The sequence below is a fragment of the Doryrhamphus excisus genome, chromosome 5 (genome assembly GCF_030265055.1).
Source record: "Doryrhamphus excisus isolate RoL2022-K1 chromosome 5, RoL_Dexc_1.0, whole genome shotgun sequence".
Lineage (NCBI taxonomy): Eukaryota > Metazoa > Chordata > Actinopteri > Syngnathiformes > Syngnathidae > Doryrhamphus > Doryrhamphus excisus.
In genome coordinates, this window is record NC_080470.1 from 13,735,132 (window position 1) to 13,755,000 (window position 19,869).

At 43.6% G+C, this 19,869-nt stretch overlaps 1 protein-coding gene across 5 annotated transcripts in view; it reads right to left on the reverse strand.

Annotated features, from left to right (window-relative positions):
- tle2a (TLE family member 2, transcriptional corepressor a) overlaps positions 1-19,869 on the reverse strand; it is a 57,343-nt gene that overhangs the window by 13,468 nt on the left and 24,006 nt on the right. For all 5 annotated transcript variants that reach the window (XM_058074024.1, XM_058074022.1, XM_058074021.1 and 2 more), the window contains exons 2-4: positions 19,414-19,574; positions 5,087-5,150; positions 577-621 (exon numbers count right to left, since the gene is read on the reverse strand). In XM_058074024.1, coding sequence (XP_057930007.1) covers positions 577-621; positions 5,087-5,150; positions 19,414-19,574 — 270 coding nt within the window. The remainder of the gene's footprint in view (positions 1-576; positions 622-5,086; positions 5,151-19,413; positions 19,575-19,869) is intronic.

The following is a 19,869-nucleotide window of genomic DNA, read 5'->3' on the forward strand; positions in this document are numbered from 1 at the left end:
CTAATCCATCATCCCCCCCCCATCCCTTGGCCCCGCCTCCCCAGGGGAGACACAATGATTTCTTGTTAGAGAACTCCAACTACTAAATGACATCTTGAGGAGAGAGAGCGAGCGAGGAAAGAAGAGGAAGAGGAGCAGCGGAGAAAGAGGATGCAGGGATGGGGAGTGGGGGGGTATTGGTTGGGGGGGGGTGCAGAAATTGAAGAAGGGGTGATGAAAAGTGGAGGCGGGAGGAAGAGGAGTGGATTGGGTCGGGCGGAAGTGTGACGATGTGGCGAGGACGGCTAGACGGTGGGGGGGGTGGGGGGGGGGGGTCGGTGTGTGTGTGTGTGTGTGTCACGTCCAAGGAAGAGGAGGCATCAGGAAGGCAGTGACCTGATTTCAAGGAGCAGAGATGAAGAGGAAGCAGGAATGGAGATTGGGTGAAAAAAATGAAAGCGGGAGCAGCGACAGGATGATGATGATGGTGATGATGATGATCTCATGTGTCGGCTATTAACGCCCCGCCAAAAAGACACAGGGCGAGGAAGTCACATGCCAAGGGAACAAGGAAGGGAGGAAGGATAGTTGACTCACCTGTTTGTGCATTTCGATGTTAAGGCCGTAGGACATCTCATAGTACTGCAAAACAACACAGTACTGATTACACTCACATTTTACTACAATACTTAGTAAGCCTGTCACCAGAACACATTTTGCTGGATGATGATTGTCACATTGCCAATAAATCATACTGCCAATATATATATTTTTTTAATTTTTTGTCTCTTCCAGCTGTGGAGGAATTGTTGTCGTTCAGCCACATTGGAGGCTTTTCCAGCATCAAGGCCTTTTGAAGGTCATGCCACAGCATCTCAATAGGATTCAGCTCAGGACTAGGCCGCTCCAAAGTCTTCATTTGCTTTGGTGGACTTGCTGCTGTGTTTTGGATCATTGTCCTGCTGCACAACCCAAGTTGCTTTCAGCTTGAGCTCACCCACAGATGGCCGCACATTCTCCTTCAGCACAATTCATGCTTCCCTTGATCACAGCAAGTCTTCCGGGTCCTGAAGCAGCAGACCATCACACTACCACCACCATATTTTACTGTTGCTATGAAATGCTTTTACACCAGACCACAGAGTATTTTCCCAAAGGTCTTGGGGATCATCAAGATGTTTTCTGGCCAAATGGAGACCAGCCTTAATGTTCTTTTTGTTCAGCAATGCTTTTGGTCTTGGAACTCTGCCATGCAGGCCGTTTTTGCCCAGTGTCTTTCTTACGGTGGAGTCATGAACACTGACCTTAACTGGGGCAAGTGGGGCCTGCACTTGTTCGGATGTTGTTGTGGGGTCTTTTGTGACCTCTCGGATGAGTTGTGGTTGCGCTTTTGGGGCCATTTTGGTTGGCCGGCCACTCCTGGGAAGGTTCACCACTGGTTCACTGCTTAAGTTTTGAAAAGGGGGGGGGGGGGGGGGCAATCACTTTTTCACACGGGGCCATGAAGCTTTGGATTTGTTTTGTCCCTTAATAAAATGTTTCATTTAAAAACTGCATTTTGAGTTAAGTTGTGTTGTCATGGACTAATATTTACATTTCGTCGATGATTTGAAACATTGAAGTGTGACAAACATGCAAACTAACAAATGTGTCATGTGTCATAAGCTAGATGATGGAAAAACATCCCCCCACCCCTTTTCCTTTAGCTGTCATAACCTCAGGAACCTGGTGGAGAAAAAGAGCTCAAGTCCTCCAAAATGTGAACAGGATCCAAATGAAATGAAACAGAATCCAGCATAAAAAGATGTGCACTGAAAGGACAAATCCATTCCACCTTGGATGCTGCAGCACTTAAATGTGACCCTGAAGAGCTTTGGGGGGCACAAAGTGAGCAGCGGCGAGGAAGGAAGGCGGGAACACGCTCATAAGTCAGACGAAGGTGTGAGAGCGCCGCCGTAATCACGTCTAATTTCAGCTATTTGACCCTGGCGTCTTTTAAGAGGTGCTGAGTGGAGCACAGGAGGGAAAGAGACAGGTGGCGCTCTCTCTTTCTCTCTCTCTCTCTCTCTTTCTCGTTTTAAAGTCAGATGCTTCACAAAGTGACAGGCTGACATTTGCTTTTCAGAGTGGAGATTGGCAAGTTGGAGCGCCGGAACATTCTGGCAGGATGGGAGGAGAGGAGATGGGCAGGGGTTGTCTCCCTGCAGATTTCTTTCTTGGCAGCGTGTGTGTGTGTGTGTGTGTGTGTGTGTGTGTGTGTGTGTCCATAAAAAAGATGCCTTTCCTGGCAGCTGGCAGCTCTGCTCCACAGTCGCAGTGCCAAGTTTTGACTGTTGCTTAGCAACATCCAAACTCCTCCAAATCAGCCGCCAGGAGAGGAGACCTCGCCTGTGCTCGGTGCCAGCTTGCTAACACCCCCAACCCACCCCCATTTTTCGAGCAAGAGCCAACCCCCCCCCGTCCTTTCCAGTGCCAGGAATGCCACATAGCATTTTTGGCAGGGTCCAAGTGGACTCTTGGCATCTTGCACTCGCTCAGCTGTGGATGCGAGCGTTGTGATGGCAGGTGAATCAATATGTCCGGATGGCTGCGCTGCACGCGTCACAAAACACATGCAACCCAAAGTGTTCCAGCTATTATTTGTTTCTGGATGACAAATGTCGTACTTCTCTGACCATTCATGGTCGCAGTAATCACATCCACAAGTACAACAATCCATCTACTTATTAGCTACATCTGGACAGAACAAGAACGTCTCTGTGATCAATCAGCTCATCATACTGTTGTTTTTTATTCAGTCCACTTGGTAGAGCTTTATTCAGTCCACTTGGTAGAGCTTTATTCAGTCCACTCGGTAGAGCTTTATTCAGTCCACTCGGTAGAGCTTTATTCAGTCCACTCGGTAGAGCTTTATTCAGTCCACTCGGTAGAGCTTTATTCAGTCCACTCGGTAGAGCTTTATTCAGTCCACTCGGTAAACCAGCGCTTTAACCGTCTCAACCGTGTCACCACAATGTATCAGGGTTTTTCAAAAGATTATTGAATGAATGATGGCTGTTTCAGAGTCTACTATGGCCTAGTATTCATCAAAAAGAATTGAATTGTGCTCGCTGGGCACCAGCAGAGCCCAGCCCTCATGCCAAGACCCAGTGGGGGCACGCCATGTCCGAGACCCAGTGGGGACACGCCATGTCCGAGACAGAGACCCAGTGGGGACCCGCTATGTCCGAGACCCAGTGGGGACCCGCTATGTCCGAGACCCAGTGGGGGCACGCCATGTCTGAGACCCAGTGGGGGCACGCCATGTCCGAGACCCAGTGGGGGCACGCCATGTCCGAGACCCAGTGGGGGCACGCCATGTCCGAGACCCAGTGGGGGCACGCCATGTCCGAGACCCAGTGGGGACACGCTATGTCCGAGACCCAGGGGGACACGCCATGTCCGAGACCCAGTGGGGACACGCCATGTCCGAGACCCAGTGGGGACACGCCATGTCCGAGACCCAGTGGGACACGCCATGTCCGAGACCCAGTGGGGACACGCCATGTCCGAGACCCAGTGGGACACGCCATGTCCGAGACCCAGTGGGGACACGCCATGTCCGAGACAGAGACCCTGTGGGGACACGCCATGTCCGAGACAGAGACCCTGTGGGGACACGCCATGTCCGAGACAGAGACCCTGTGGGGACACGCCATGTCCGAGACAGAGACCCTGTGGGGATACAACATGTCCGAGACAGAGACCCTGTGGGGATACAACATGTCCGAGACAGAGACCCAGTGGGGACACGCCATGTCCGAGACCCAGGGGGACACGCCATGTCCGAGAGCCCGTATTTAGAAATTGAATTCCCTTATCTTGATTGGGTCTGGACCAAAATGTTGCAATAAATGAGGACAATATTGTATTCATTTGGTAATAAAGTGGAACACAAGTGAGCATTCACACATTTTTTTTTTTACTTGTGGGACAACCCCCCATTTTTGCTCTCTGGAAATGGGTGTTCGTTTTTTTTTTTTTTAGCAGAAAACATCTAATTCATACATATTCATAAATACATTATATATTTTTTTGTTGTTCTATTCCTTTGAAACAAGACCTATAGCCTACGGCATTTAAACAGTGAATTACATTTTGTAAATCCAATTACAAAAATTTCAATACAAAATGAAATTATAATATACATATGTATAAATATATATATATATATATTTACTTTACATTAGAATTTACATTTACTTTCCACAGGGCAATTTATTAAAAAGAGTTACTAGCATGCAGTCTTCTTCTACTGCTGCTTCATTGTGATGTGTACAACCCGCTGTTGCCCCCCGCAGAGCAGAGGAAGTACTGCACAAGGAGTGCTTCTCTAGGCAGACTGAATGCTTTATTAGTTCTTTATTAGTTGGGTGATGCTTGGAAGACCAAATGCGGGCCGCCAATTGAGGACCACCTCTCTAGAGGCTTTTTCTTGCAGTTAAACTCCACAATTTTAGGGAGAACCATCTCCTTGGGGTAAAAAAAAACAGTAGTGCCTCGGTTAACATTCACCCCAGTTAGCGGCTTTTTCGGTTAACATCCAAAATGTTTGCTAAAATTTTGCCTTGGTTTGCTCTTAACCGAAGACCAGTTTCAGTGGCAAATTACTATCACCGTCCAGCTCCATTGCAAGACGAAACAGATTATTCCGTGATGGAAAGGAGCCTCCTCAGTGTCCTTTCATTGATGTTTTTGTGGGGGATTTTTCCCAACAAACTTGCCTTGTTTAAAGTCGTTTTGGTTAAAGTGGGACCTTCTGGAAAGGATTAATGATGTTAACCAAGGCACCAGTGTAGTTTTTGGCGTTTTAAAGGAACAACAGCAGCCAGTGTGTGAAATACTCATCTCAAACTGGCGGTGTGTGTGCTGGCTGCAGCTAACCAGGTGTGTTCAGCCGGACAATAACTACAAGTGTTGTTTACCTTCTTGTGGAGCATGTGTGTGTCTTTAAGTGTGTGTGTGTGTGTGTGTGTGTGGTCTTTGCATGTGGTTTGTGGTGGGTGTTTAGCAGCTGTTAGCAGATGAAGGATGGAGCCCACTTGGCAGCAGTGTGTTGTTGGCTCACCATAACGTAGTGTCTCTGGATCTCTGTCTTCTCTGTGGCCAGTTTCTCACATTCCAGCTTCAAACTGCAACAACAACAAAAGACAGCCATGAGAGAAAAGTTCATCAAATTGAAAGCGTTATTTGCGTTATAAGCGTTATTTCGCAGTGAGCAATCACTCCATCATCATCATCATCACCACCCAGCACTGATGGGAAAGTCACACAACCTGGCAAAGTGTGCAGGGGGTCACGCTCTTTTTTTGGAGCATTTTTGATCTACCCGTCCTCCAATGCTTGTTATTTTGTCCACAATGTATTTAAAAAGCATCCCTAATCGGTAGAAAATGTAAATGTCCAGCATAGCCTTCAGCAAATACAAGAATAAAACTAAATAAGTCGATTTTCTTGCTGAGATTTGAGACTACATTATATAATAATACTGTCATTATTATTATTTTACTATCATGCTATCTTCATGGCAGGTCCCAGAAGGACAGTTGACGGGGGACAGCCATTGTTCAAAAGACAACCCCTTTAGCAGCGACCATTTTAGACCATTTTGACTGATCTTTCAAGGCAAACAGAATTGTGTTCTATGGTTGTATAATCATGGTACAGTAAACCTCGGATATATCGGACTCGGATATATCGGAAATTCGCTCACAACGGACAGATAAAAAAGAACCAATTTTTCTGTAATGCATTTCCAATAAAAATTCATTGCATATATCGGATTTTTTATAACGGATTTCGCCTATTTCGGACAAAATCTCCAGTCCCGTTCCAATGCATTTCCATGAAATTTCCCTCGCATATATCGGATATAAATCCCATTTATTTTTCGCTTATATCGGACAAAACCAGTGGGAACAATTGAATCCGATATATCCGAGGTTTACTGTATATACCAAAAGGGTCAGAAAAAGGTTTGCGTCTACCTTTTTGTGTTTTTTTAGTAATCAGCAGTAGAACGTAAGCAAGTTTCGGGAAAATATCAGTTCCCGACTAGAAAAGGGAGAGCATAACGTTCAATTTGAAACAAATTGGCTTGTTTTACATGAAATAACTTTTAACAAATATAACACTATGAACTATTTACAATTTTCACATTTGGAGCTGTACTATGTGTGTGCTCACATATGTAGTATGTACGTACGTACATACCAGGGCTCTACATTAAAAACCAAAATGACTTGCCCATAGGGAATCCTTAAGGTGAGAACTACTTGCCCGAACTTGCCCCATGTAAAATGAAAAGACTGCCATAATGATATCATGTAATTTTTTTGTGGCATCACATGAGAATCTCAAATAAATCAAATAATGAAATAAATAATACTTTACACATGGAAGTCTTAGTAAGCAGTGATATTTATAAGTTGTGCACCACAATGAAACATTATTGAATAGACACATTTGTGTACTAGTAAAGTGTTTTTAATCCAGAAAAAAAGCTCAATGGTCAAACAATAATTTGTGAAGCAAAGGTGAGAAAAATCCACAGAGAAATGGAAGCGCTAGATTTTGTAGCTTGTGCAAAATCAGCACTTGGTATTGGATCTAATGGGTGGTGTTTCATTGTGACCACTTCAAATTGTCACAGCAATGTGATTCACTCACCTGTGCCATCATTTGATTTGCTGCCGCTAATAAAATACTTGTTTAGGAGGCACTGCTTCATCACTTTTTGCTGTTTCCTTCAGAATTAGACGATGTTGGCAGCGCCGCCATGACGGATGTTTTCGTAGTCAAACGATCGCTGATTGGTTGATCGCGAACAACGGGTGTGGGTAAAACGCGGACTGTGGATTACGGACCGCGGTCTAAATAAACGATTCTGATTGGTCCATTTCAAGATTTGCAAGGATTGCTTTGCAAATTACCACCGGAATTACTCAGTCCGTGTTTTACCAACACCCAACAAGAACCGCTTTAAAAAAAACTCTTGGCAGTATGGCATTCCAAAGTACACTTGCCCGACGGGAATATCACTGATTGGATTTATTTGCCCGAATTTTGTTTTAACTTGCCTCGGGCCATCGGTACATTGTTATTGTCGAGCCCTGCATACCTCTTTTTGCACAACAGATAAACATTGTTGGGATCAAGCAAATGTTATTGTCCTAATATTAAAAACGTTTATTTATTTATTCCCAAAATATTTGGACTTCTTCCCTACCTAATTTATCCTCGTAATATTACAAGATGATTTCCATGAAAATGTATTTTTTTTTTATTGTTAGATTCTGAGGTTCTTTTCATATTTTGACTTTATTCTTACATCTGTTTTCAACTTTTTCTTGTACTTTTACTTGACTTATTCCCAACCTAATTTTGCAAAAATTACAAGTTTATTTTGTTTTGTTTCCCATAATATTATGACTATTTAAAAAAAATATTTTATTAAATTCTGTCACTAAATGATTTATTATTTCCTCCCCATATGAGTCCTAATCCTAATAAAATTATGACTTTTTCCTCATTAGAATATGACTTAATTCTTATAATATTTTGAATTTAATCTCTAAAATGACGTCTGTCCTTGCCATTTCTGCTGTCTCTTTTTCCCCTCATTTTTGCTTATAAAATTACATTTTTTCCTTATCTGGCTTTCCTCTTAATATACTAACTTTATCCTCATAAAATCACATCTGTGTTGGTTTTTTGTTTGTTCTTTCTTCTTGTAGATTACGAGATACTTCTCGTACTCATGACTTTATTCCCATAATATTTGGACTTCTAGCAAATTAATTTTGCACCAGCTACAACTTTATTTAGTTTTTTCCCATAAAATGACTTAAAAAAATACAAAATACTGAACTCTATGTTACTAAAATGATTTATTATTATGAGTTTCTTCTTGTAAAAAAAAAAAAAAACATGCACATGCGTCATGGCCAATTGGGCAAATTAGACAATGATGTCATCTAGGACACCCCCTGCAAGCCACCACAAATAGATTACAGTCCTTTAGGGGACCCCTTACATTGCACATCTGCATTGAACACCTCCTCAAATGTCACACATGGCCCGAATTAAACGCTCGCCAATTGGATATGTGAATGCACCAGAGAGTCGCACGCACACACACGCACACACACGCACACACACGCACACACACGCACACACACGCACACACACGCACACACACCACAAATGAGCCAGCCAAACAGCCTCTCCCATGTGTCCCATATCTGCGTGTCTGCTTCACCACACGGCCAAACACGTCCCTGCTGTCCCCTAAAATTGGATAAGGTCTTTGGCTGCACTTGCCAATGGACACACACACACACACACCTCTGTGTTAATGCAACAGGTGCACACACACACACACACACACACACACACACACACACCCTTTCACCTCTGCAAGTCAATCACAGCTCCTCCCTGCAGCCTCCCCAGAGTAGCAGCATTTTGGGCCCATTTACGTTGATTTGTTTGCAGGCAGCAAATGGATTGATGGGGGTGGGGGGGGTGCAGGTGTGTGTAGGTGTGTAGGTGCGTGGTGAGGGAAAATTAGAATATGATTAATACGGCAACATTACCCCCCCAGCAACAACAGGTAATAACAGCCATGTCTGCTCCCCTCACACACACACACATAATTGAGTCATTTATCATTGGCAGCCAGTGGAGGAGAAAGAGAGGGAGGGAAGTAGGAGCGAGGAAGAGGCAGTGCTGATTGGAGTCCAAAGGTGGAGGGTAGTAAGGATTAACACCCCCCCACCACACCAACACCTTATAGATTTTATTACAGTGTAAGTGCCTCTCACAGCTGTGTGTGTGTGTGTGTTGATAAGGACAAAAGTGAAGCGAGGCCATGGCCGCACGTTTACGCATCTTATCATGGCTGTCCTTCACAATAAAGTATGAAATATCTACATATATTTCCTGGGCCCAATGAAATCCGTTTCACTTACAAATTCTCTTTACATTTTCGACAATTGCGTTTTTTGGCTTTGTGAATAAAATGTCCATGTCGGCATTCAACACCAAAGACTTGATACGTCGTTATAATCCCCCCCATCCCAAAGAGGTCTTTTTGTGGGAGAGGCAAGACACAGCTCCCCACTAATGCATCCCACTTCAGAGCAATGTGAAGTCATACAAACGGCCACAATCTGGCAGACGTACTTTTGACTGGGATTGTGTGTACCGTATTGGGGTAAGGCATTTATTACGCATGGGACATCTAAAACATTCTCGCCACTCCCAGTGTAACCCCTGCCATCTACTGCACAGTACTTTTTATGGCAGTACTTCTTCTTGGGGGCACAGTACTACAGAAACAGAACTTAGACATATTGGAGAGTAGTCAATGTACAGCTTGTACAGTTTTCTGAAAATTAGTTAATATGGTCTTCATAGCAGGCAACACAGGTGGTGGGAGTGTCATCATAGCCCGGGGCTGCACGAGTGCTGCAGTTCATAGGAGGAAACAGGTACGGTATAGCAGTACGTTTCTCTTAATATTTTGGCTTTATTCAGTAAAATTACTGCAGATTTTTTGTAGTTATCTTGCTGTTATATTTTTACTATGTGCCTCGGGCCAGTAAAAAGACAGCAAGTGGGCCCTAAATGACCACCGGGCTGCACTTTGGACACCACTGATGCATGGTGACTTCCTGAAGCAGAGGGAGAATGAAACTCTGACAGGAGGAGGAAATAGGAGGAGGTGGTGAGGAGGAGGAGAAAACAGCAAGGATAAAATATGATTGAAGGTGCAAGAAAATCAGAGATTTGTGTGTGTGTGTGTGCGCGTGTTCTTCCAATCTGTGCCTGCCAGCGACAAAAGATAAGGCGATCTGCTGAGCGTGCTCCAAAGGTGCAGCCTGCCGGTGTTCAGACAACGGCGTCGGTCCATGCTGTACTGCTGATGGACACACGTGCACGCTTGCATGCGCAAACACACGCACCTTGAAGCATTTGAAGCTGCATGTGTTCGGTTAGAAAACGTCCAAGTCACGTCAGCGTCTAAAGACCGCGTGTCCAAGCGTAGGCGATGGATCAACACGTTATTCATTCACTCACTCAGAAGGAAGCAACCACTCACTTGTTGACAAAAGCCATGAAAGGAGAGCTTTAGCTTCAAAGTAGGTATTTCCCATGACGTCCATTGTTAGCTACTTCATATTAACTCCTTTTTTTGCGGTAGAATGCACAAAAAAGGGAAAGAAATATGTGTTCCTATTTCAGTGATGGGCAAAACTCCAAAAAGTGCAGTTCCCCTTTAACACTCACATTTATTCATATTAATTTGACATGACAGAAATCAGTGTTAAAAATAATATAACACACTTTCTATGAAGGTCTATTGAATAATGCATTATGAGACGTATTCATAAGGCATTATAATGCATTTATAGTCCAGCTGCATAGTGGCCCATGTTCCCTAAACAGTCCAGTGTGAAATGCCCTTGACAGATGAAAATGTATTTCTTTTGCTGGTAGGGAATCAGGAACTCCAACCACTTGGGGCTGATGGTGGCGTCTTTAGGAACAGGAAACAAATGTGGCTTTGCTAGCAAGTAAACAGAGGAGCAAATCCCTTTGGGGTTCCCTCTGGGGAATTGAGCTTATCTGCTTACAGACACGCCCATAAAGGAAGTCCACCCCTCTATGACATCACAAAAAGGCAGTTTTACCACGCCTTCTAAAACAGAGCGTTTTGAGCCATCCCAAACTTCTTTTAGGGTTCACTTCCAAATACGCAAACGTCATGATCTGAAACGTTGGCATGATTTAACACTAGAATACAACATTCTAATTACATTTATAGGTCAGAAAGGTGGAAAAACCATCATAGGTCCAATTTAAGGGGTCACATTAACGGTAAGAAGTGTTTGATTGATTATTGATTAGCTTCAGTGTAACAATGTTTAACTTATTCTACTTGAAGTTGTTGGTCTTGCACACATTTCCTTGCTTTAGAAAATGTGCGTTAAAAAATATGACATGGCTCCCACGGAAATACATTTATTTATTTATCCATTTCTATATTTCTTTATTTATTGGGGACAATGAACAATGTAAATATGTCAGATTGTAGTACAACTGCTACTTTCCATCTGTAGTCCCCTGGCAGATTATGTGGCTTTCATGGCTCTCTTAGCCAAAAAGGGTCCCCACCCCTGGTCTACGGACTTATTGATCAAAAGCCCCTGAACAAAGTAAATAAATAAAATCAAATTGTTAGGTTACTCTTATTCGTCCACAATGAACCAGGAAGTCTTAAAGGGTCCCTGACATGATTCATCAACTTTACGTAAAATACGTTCTATATTATTAATTATATTATTATATAAGCGAATGGTAAATAAGCAAAAATGACATTTGGGTGACACCTTCCAGCTAAAGCAGAGTAAACAAACGCTTGTGGAGGTAGATGGTGGTCGATTTTTCATCCAAATAGTAGTCATGCCAAAATGTTGTGTTGCTGCTGGATGTTCATAGTATCCCAGTCATACTGGAAGTTTTTCTTTTCCAAAAGAGGAATCTTTAAGGCAACAATGGGCGAACACGAGACAGATGGATGCCCACCTCCATTTGTGTGATCACCTCACTGCTGACTGCTATGATGGAACACCTTTGAAAGAAGCATTTGGCTTGAAAGTACACTGTAAACACATATTGAAAAAAGATGCTATTCCACCAGTACACATGAAAAAGACAAGAAGGACCACTAGAACAGAGTAAGTCATGTTTTGTTGACATAATGACATCACTGCCATATGTTTACCGTCGGGGTGGCAAAATATATGATAAATCAGGCTATAAAGGATGTTCATTAGGTTCATTCAGAAGCTGATTTAAAAGACTAATTGAAGGATAAACAACTCCAGAGTCTTTGACTCTTACCAATCAGTGTTTGGAAGGCCACCAATCTTCATCTCCACGTCTTCACGCTTAAGTCCATGTTCAAAAAGTTCTGTATTTCATCTCCAAATGTTTCTCCCTTCTTTTCTCCTCAAACACTATTGACACTTCGTGGCTTGAATCACTGTAAACATCCTCTTTCTTGTACACCGCCATGTTTGTTTACGTTTGCGATATTACCCCGATGGCGTCACTTCCGGAAAAGAGACTCGTCGTCACGGCCGGTGCCATCAACTACTGGAGAAATGTCATTCTTTCAAAAATGGAAGAATGTAGAAGATAATTACAACCAATACATAACACATTTAAGCAAAGTTGATGAATTATGTTGGCGGCGAACCCTCCTTTGCGTGATACTACTGTGTTGTAATGCTTCTTCTTCGTTGGTGTTCACGGCTATTCCTTCCAATCAGCAAACACGGCATTGAACGTCATCAAAATTTGAAAATGTGAAAGATCCCAGGAGAATCGGAATCGGAAAGTGAGTTCCTGGTGTTCCATCGCTATAAATCATTTGTAGCAAATTAGGTCTATCAAATGTCAGCTGGGAAGAGGAGAAGATGTGGAATCGATTAATTTAAAAAAAAAAGTGTTTGCTGGATGTTGGAGCATTTAAAGGCTTTAGTGTCGCGCTGACCTTCACTTTTAAAACGATATCGTTCTGTACTGAACTCCATCGCTGCTTGTATTGATTATGACAAAACGGTCCTCTCAGATCGTTCAGCATCCCCACCTCCACGCTGGCGACCCTTCACTGTGCATCTCATTAAATATTGATCAAACTTTCTTGGCGAGTCCACTTGAAAACCCCCTGACATCTCTCCCAGAGAGACGCCGAAGCTTCACCCGTGTACCGTCATCTTTCACGCCATTGGGCTGGCTTCGGCCATCGCTCCCATCGCTCAGGTACATTTCTGTTTCACTGGGACATCTTGTAAATGACCAATTAAAAGCATCATAAAGCATCCATGACAGAGTGATGGACCAGGAAAGACATGATATCAGTTTAAGGAAGTCATGTTTACTTTGGCGTTGTACAGGTTGCCATCATGTCAGCACCTTTTTGTTTACTCCCAACCGTTGTTAAAAATGAAAAAGATGACTTTTTCCAGTCTGTGGTATCACAATGATGCTAAAAACAACACACCCCCCCATGCAGCATCTGCAGCTTGTCCTGTGCCAATAACACAAAATGCTTTGAGGCATCCAAACACTTGGAACAGGCTCAACGGTCGCTTCGTTCGAAAGTCTGTCAAATGTGTGGAATGGATTGTTGCCTAACCAGCAGAGGCGCCGTGCTTTCACTCACCAACATCACAAATGCCCTCGTTATAGTCTAGTTGCACATATTGGGACTTGGCTTACATGTCTTTACTTGCGACCTGACTTGAGACTTACACGTCTTTACTTGCGACCTGACTTGAGACTTACATGTCTTTACTTGCGACCTGACTTTAGACTTACACGTCTTTACTTGCGACTTGACTATGACCCGTGCATCTTTACTTGCGACTTGACTTTAGACTTACACATCTGTACTTGCGACTTGACTATGACCCGTGCATCTTTACTTGTGACTTGACTATGACCCGTGCATCTTTACTTGCAATTTGACTTGGACATATACATCTTTACATGCAACTTGACTTGAGACGTCCATGTCTTTACTTGAGACTTGACTTTAGACTTACACGTCCTTACTTGCGACCTGACTTTAGACTTACACGTCTTTACTTGCGACCTGACTTTAGACTTACACGTCTTTACTTGCGACCTGACTTTAGACTTACACGTCTTTACTTGCGACCTGACTTTAGACTTACACGTCTTTACTTGCGACCTGACTTTAGACTTACACGTCTTTACTTGCGACCTGACTTTAGACTTACACGTCTTTACTTGCGACCTGACTTGAGACTTACACGTCTTTACTTGCGACCTGACTTTAGACTTACACGTCTTTACTTGCGACCTGACTTGAGACTTACACGTCTTTACTTGCGACCTGACTTGAGACTTACACGTCTTTACTTGCGACCTGACTTGAGACTTACACGTCTGTACTTGCGACTTGACTATGACCCGTGCATCTTTACTTGTGACTTGACTATGACCCGTGCATCTTTACTTGCAATTTGACTTGGACATATACATCTTTACATGCAACTTGACTTGAGACGTCCATGTCTTTACTTGCGACTTACACACCTTTACTTTAGACTTACACGTTTTTACTTGCGACCTGACTTTAGACTTACACTTCTGTACTTGCGAATTGACTTTAGACTTACACGTCTTTACTTGCGACCTGACTTTAGACTTACACGTCTTTACTTGCGACCTGACTTTAGACTTACACGTCTTTACTTGCGACCTGACTGGACACATGCATCTTTACTTGCGACCTGACTTGAGACTTACACGTCTTTACTTGCGACCTGACTTGAGACTTACACGTCTTTACTTGCGACCTGACTTGAGACTTACACGTCTTTACTTGCGACCTGACTTGAGACTTACACGTCTTTACTTGCGACCTGACTTGAGACTTACACGTCTTTACTTGCGATCTGACTTGAGACTTACACGTCTTTACTTGCGACCTGACTTGGACCTGACTTTACTTGTGACTTGACTATGACCCGTGCATCTTTACTTGCAATTTGACTTGGACATAGACATCTTTACATGCAACTTGACTTGAGATGTCCATGTCTTTACTTGAGACTTGTCTTTAGACTTACACGTCTTTACTTGCGACCTGACTTGAGACTTACACGTCTGTACTTGCGACTTGACTATGACCCGTGCATCTTTACTTGTGACTTGACTATGACCCGTGCATCTTTACTTGCAATTTGACTTGGACATGTACATCTTTACATGCAACTTGACTTGAGACGTCCATGTCTTTACTTGCGACTTGTCTTTAGACTTGCACGTCTTTACTTTAGACTTACACACCTTTACTTTAGACTTACACGTCTTTACTTGCGACCTGACTTTAGACTTACACGTCTTTACTTGCGACCTGACTTTAGACTTACACGTCTTTACTTGCGACTTGACTTTAGACTTACACGTCTTTACTTGCGACCTGACTTTAGACTTACACGTCTTTACTTGCGACCTGACTTTAGACTTACACGTCTTTACTTGCGACCTGACTTTAGACTTACACGTCTTTACTTGCGACCTGACTTTAGACTTACATGTCTTTACTTGCGACCTGACTGGACACATGCATCTTTACTAGCGACTTGACTTGGACATACACGTCTTTACTTGCGACCTGACTTGAGACTTACACGTCTTTACTTGCGACCTGACTTGAGACTTACACGTCTTTACTTGCGACCTGGCTTTAGACTTACACTTCTTTACTTGCGACCTGGCTTTAGACTTACACGTCTTTACTTGCGACCTGACTTGGACATGACTTTACTTGTTACTTGACTATGACCCGTGCATCTTTACTTGCAATTTGACTTGGACTTACACATCTTTACATGCAACTTGACTTGAGATGTCCATGTCTTTATTTGAGACTTGTCTTTAGACTTGCACGTCTTTACTTTAGACTTACACGTCTTTACTTGCGAATTGACTTTAGACTGACACGTCTTTACTTGCAGCTTGACTTTAGACATACACACCTTTACATGCAACTTGACTTGAGATGTCCATGTATTTACTTGAGACTTGTCTTTAGACTTGCACGTCTTTACTTTAGACTTACACGTCTTTACTTGCGACCTGACTTGGACACATGCGTCTTTACTTGCGACCTGACTTGGACACATGCATCTTTACTTGTGACTTGACTATGACCCGTGCATCTTTACATGCAACTTGACTTTAGACTTACACGTCTTTACTTGCGACTTGACTTTAGACTTACACGTCTTTACTTGCGACTTGACTTTAGACTTACACGTCTTTACTTGCGACTTAACTTGGACCCACGCATTATAGTTTACTATAGTTTACTTGTGATTCGACTTGGTCTTTCACGCCTTTACCTGAGTCTTTACGTACTTCTAACTACCGTCATGAGGTTGCCAACAGCCACAGGTGTCGATGGTGGTTTCAACTGGAGACCCCCGTGATTTTCTTATGTCCACCGTCCACTCCACGACAGCAGTCAAGTCAAATTTGACGTGTTGGGAACATTTGCAGTAGGATTGCCGATTTTTACCAATCAGAATAATAACCTTGGTGACAGAATCAATACGGCCAGGAGGTGATTCCGCATCACGTTCAATAAGGTCACATGACAGAGTGCCCCCGCCACTCACACAGACCACCTTGCCAACATTGACTTCCATCAACCTACTGTATGCATATGTAAACGTGTGTAGAAAGCAGTAGACTAATTAAAGCTCCTTCCCCGCTGATTAGAGGCTGCTTCGTTAACGCACATGTGGACACAAACTTAAAATCAGAGCCACTGACCCACCAAAGACACTTTAATTAGCCCTTCTCTCTCTTTACCTCCCGACTAATCTCTCTCATCGCTCCATACCTACCCACGCCACCTAACCCCCCCCATCCCGCCACACACGCAGTTGTAGCTCATCAGTGCTAATCCCTTCCCTCCGTCTCTTTCCTGCCGTCTAATCCAACATCTATCGCAATCCAGCCGCCGTCTGCAGCCAAAATACACAAGTAAGCCTGCTATTTCTGGGCCGCATCTATTTGTGTGCCCAGATAATTGGGTAGCCACACACTTTGGGTGTCGGTGTGTGTATCACATCAGCACTCGGGGTGTTTGTGTGTGTGTGTGTGTGTCACATCAACAATGCGAAGACCATCAGAGGCGGTGTTGCGTCACATGGTGTGTGTGCAGCCATAGGAGGACGGTGGCCATGACATCTTAGTGGATGAAGGCCTGACATATGATGAATATTTTTATAGAAAAGAGTACTTTCACCAAGCAGGAAAAGCCCACATCTTCTAAAAGGTCCCCTATTATGTAAAATGGCATTTTAATGATGGTCAGACAGTAACGTGTGTCCCTCCAGCCTGCTTATGAGTACCAAACCTGAGAAAAATCCATCATCTTCATTTGTTTGCATGTGGGGGATAATAATTTGGGGAAATAATTTGGCAAATAGTTCCAGGAAATAGTCCTTTTCCCCCCCAACAAGAAAAACTAAAAAAAAAACATTGGCCTTTATGAAAGCTTCCATTGGATTTTTATAATAAACTTTTCCACTTGACTTCCAAACTTCCATTTCAGATGTTATGTGAATTTAGTGAATCCAAAATTTGTTGGGTGGGATTCAAAGCTTCCTGTGGGTGGTCTCATCATTTTGTTCTTCAGTGTATGTGTAATATGAGACATCCAAAGACACCAAATAATTCCCCAAGCCACCTTTGAGTCAGGCTAATGAACAGCTTCCCGTGTCCCCACGAGACCTGACAAATTTTGTTTGAGATCATGAAAGGAAATGTAAATATTATGAGTCAGTCATGGCATGTACTGTACAGACCAGGAAGTTCTACAAGATCAACAACAAGGCTACCATGTCTGTCTTTATTGTGTCTACTAATAGGGGGGCACAGGTGATTATAGGGGTGTTACTTCATGTCTAGAGGGCTCTAATGTGAAATACAGTAAACCTCGGATATATCGGATTCAATTGTTCCCACTGGTTTTGTCCGATATAAGCGAAATCTGTTATATGCGTATACCGGAAAATGTCCATTTTACGCATATATGGGATTTATATCCGGTATATGCGTAAATGGGATTTTATCCGTTATAAAAAGGCACTTCCTTGACTATGTTTCCAATGTACCTGGACGCGCAGGCAACGCTGCAAACGCTGCAAATGACGTCGTACAGCGGCCTGTCACGATTCGGCGAATCGGAGCGCCACGATGCGGCCATCCGATATACGTATGCAAGGGAAATTTCATGGAAATGCATTGGAACGGGACTGGAGATTTTGTCCGAAATAGGCGAAATCCGTTATAAAAAATCCGATATATGCAATGAATTTTTATTGGAAATGCATTACAGAAAAATCGGTTCTTTTTTATCTGTCCGTTGTGAGCGAATTTCCGATATATCAGAGTCCGATATATCCGAGGTTTACTGTACATATTGAGAAGATCAAACAGGTTTTTTAGGGTCCAACTACTGAAATATTGTGTTTGTAAATTAGGAATCCTTGATGGAAATTTATTTACCACGGTCAAATCCATTGATTGACAATTAAGCAGTTAATAGTCAATCAATCAATCGATTGGCCGATGTCTCAGTCTTCATTGTCTCCCAGAAAGGGTGTCCAAAGAGCGGCCTTTTAAGGCTCATAGCTCCTTTTTGTTGGCCTTGGGCGGAAAATGGTATTCATTTATTATGAATGAGAGGAGAGTATTAGAAGATGTTATCTGAATTTGCTTTGTCAGCTATAAGACAAAGCTTGGTAGGGATGGCTTTGCATACGTTGGCTATGTTGGGTTGGTTTTAGCATCTTCCATGTGGGAAATGTAGCAACGGTCTCAACAAGAACACACATGCACACTCACACTGTGTGTGTGTGTGTGTGTGTGTGTGTGTGTCGTAACTACAGGGGTTGAAGACTAGAGATGGGGGGGGGGGTTACAAAAGAAGTTTGGAGTGGGACAAAAGTAGAAGGCGGGGGGGGGATTTTGACCAGCTAAATCAAAGCTGGATATGAGAGTAAAGTTGAGGGGGTAAGAGGGGTATGTGAAGGTGTGCCAAGAGGTGATGAAAGAGCGGTGCCCCTGCCAGCCCAAATCTCTCATTCAAAAGGCATTCTTCACGTACTCCTGCACACCCGCCAGCTAATACACACACACACACCAACTACACAATAGGGCTGTCACAAGATCTCAAACTCGCCGGTACTCGACCCACAGGGGATGATGATGAATAAATGGATGAAAATGAAGAGGATATTCTATATAGATCATTGAACGATCACAGAACAACGTCATGAACAGAGTGAGCCCTTCTGTCAGCCATACAGTGCCTTTCTCTCGGTGGGTGGAGGCGGGGCCGCTAGCATACACACACAGTGCAGACGAAGAAATGATTGTTTTGTTCATTTGTTATTATTGATTTTTACTTATAGTGAGATGGTTCCTTTATTTTTCCTATTTATTTTCCTACATTCTTTTATTCTGAAGAAGAAATCTTCACGTTGGCACCCGTCCATTTTGAATGTTTTCATTGTACTTTGTGTAAAGTTAAAATCTGATCTGGTCCTCGTAGACCCAATCCAGTGTATCGTGACCCCCCACACCCCCACCCCCCACCCCCTACCCCCTCCTGCTACACAACCCTGCAGTGATACCAGCATCCTGTAATCCAACATGACATGCTAGTTGCAAAAACATGCAACCTGGGGGGAAAGGATTAACACAATGCCTTTGGGCAACAAACTGTCACTCACACACACACACACACACGTGCACACACACACACGTGCACACCTGTGGTACTGGGTCTGCAGGAACTGAAACTCCTCTTTGATGCGGTCCAAAGTCTCTGGGTATGTCAGCTTCAGCGACTGGGGGGTCCCCGATGCTGCTGCGGCCGCCGCTGCGGCCGCCACCACGGAGGCCGAGGACCCCGGGGGCGGCTGTAGAGGTGCCTGAGGACAGAGAAGAGACCATATTTGAATACAACACAGCGCTCTATAGGAACAATAGTAACAATTATAGCAACAATGGGGCATAAGCATGATGATGGCACTTGCATGCAGGGTGTAGAGTGGGGGGTGAGGGTTGGGGGCGGGGGGCGGGGGTGCTGGAGTGCCATCAGCAGCCGAGCCAGATGTGAACGGGTCACAAAGACTTGAAGCAGCATGAGATTCTTAGCCAAATGAGCACGCATTGTTTCACAGCTCTAAGAAGGAGAAAGAAAAATGCATAGCGGTGGGGGGGGCG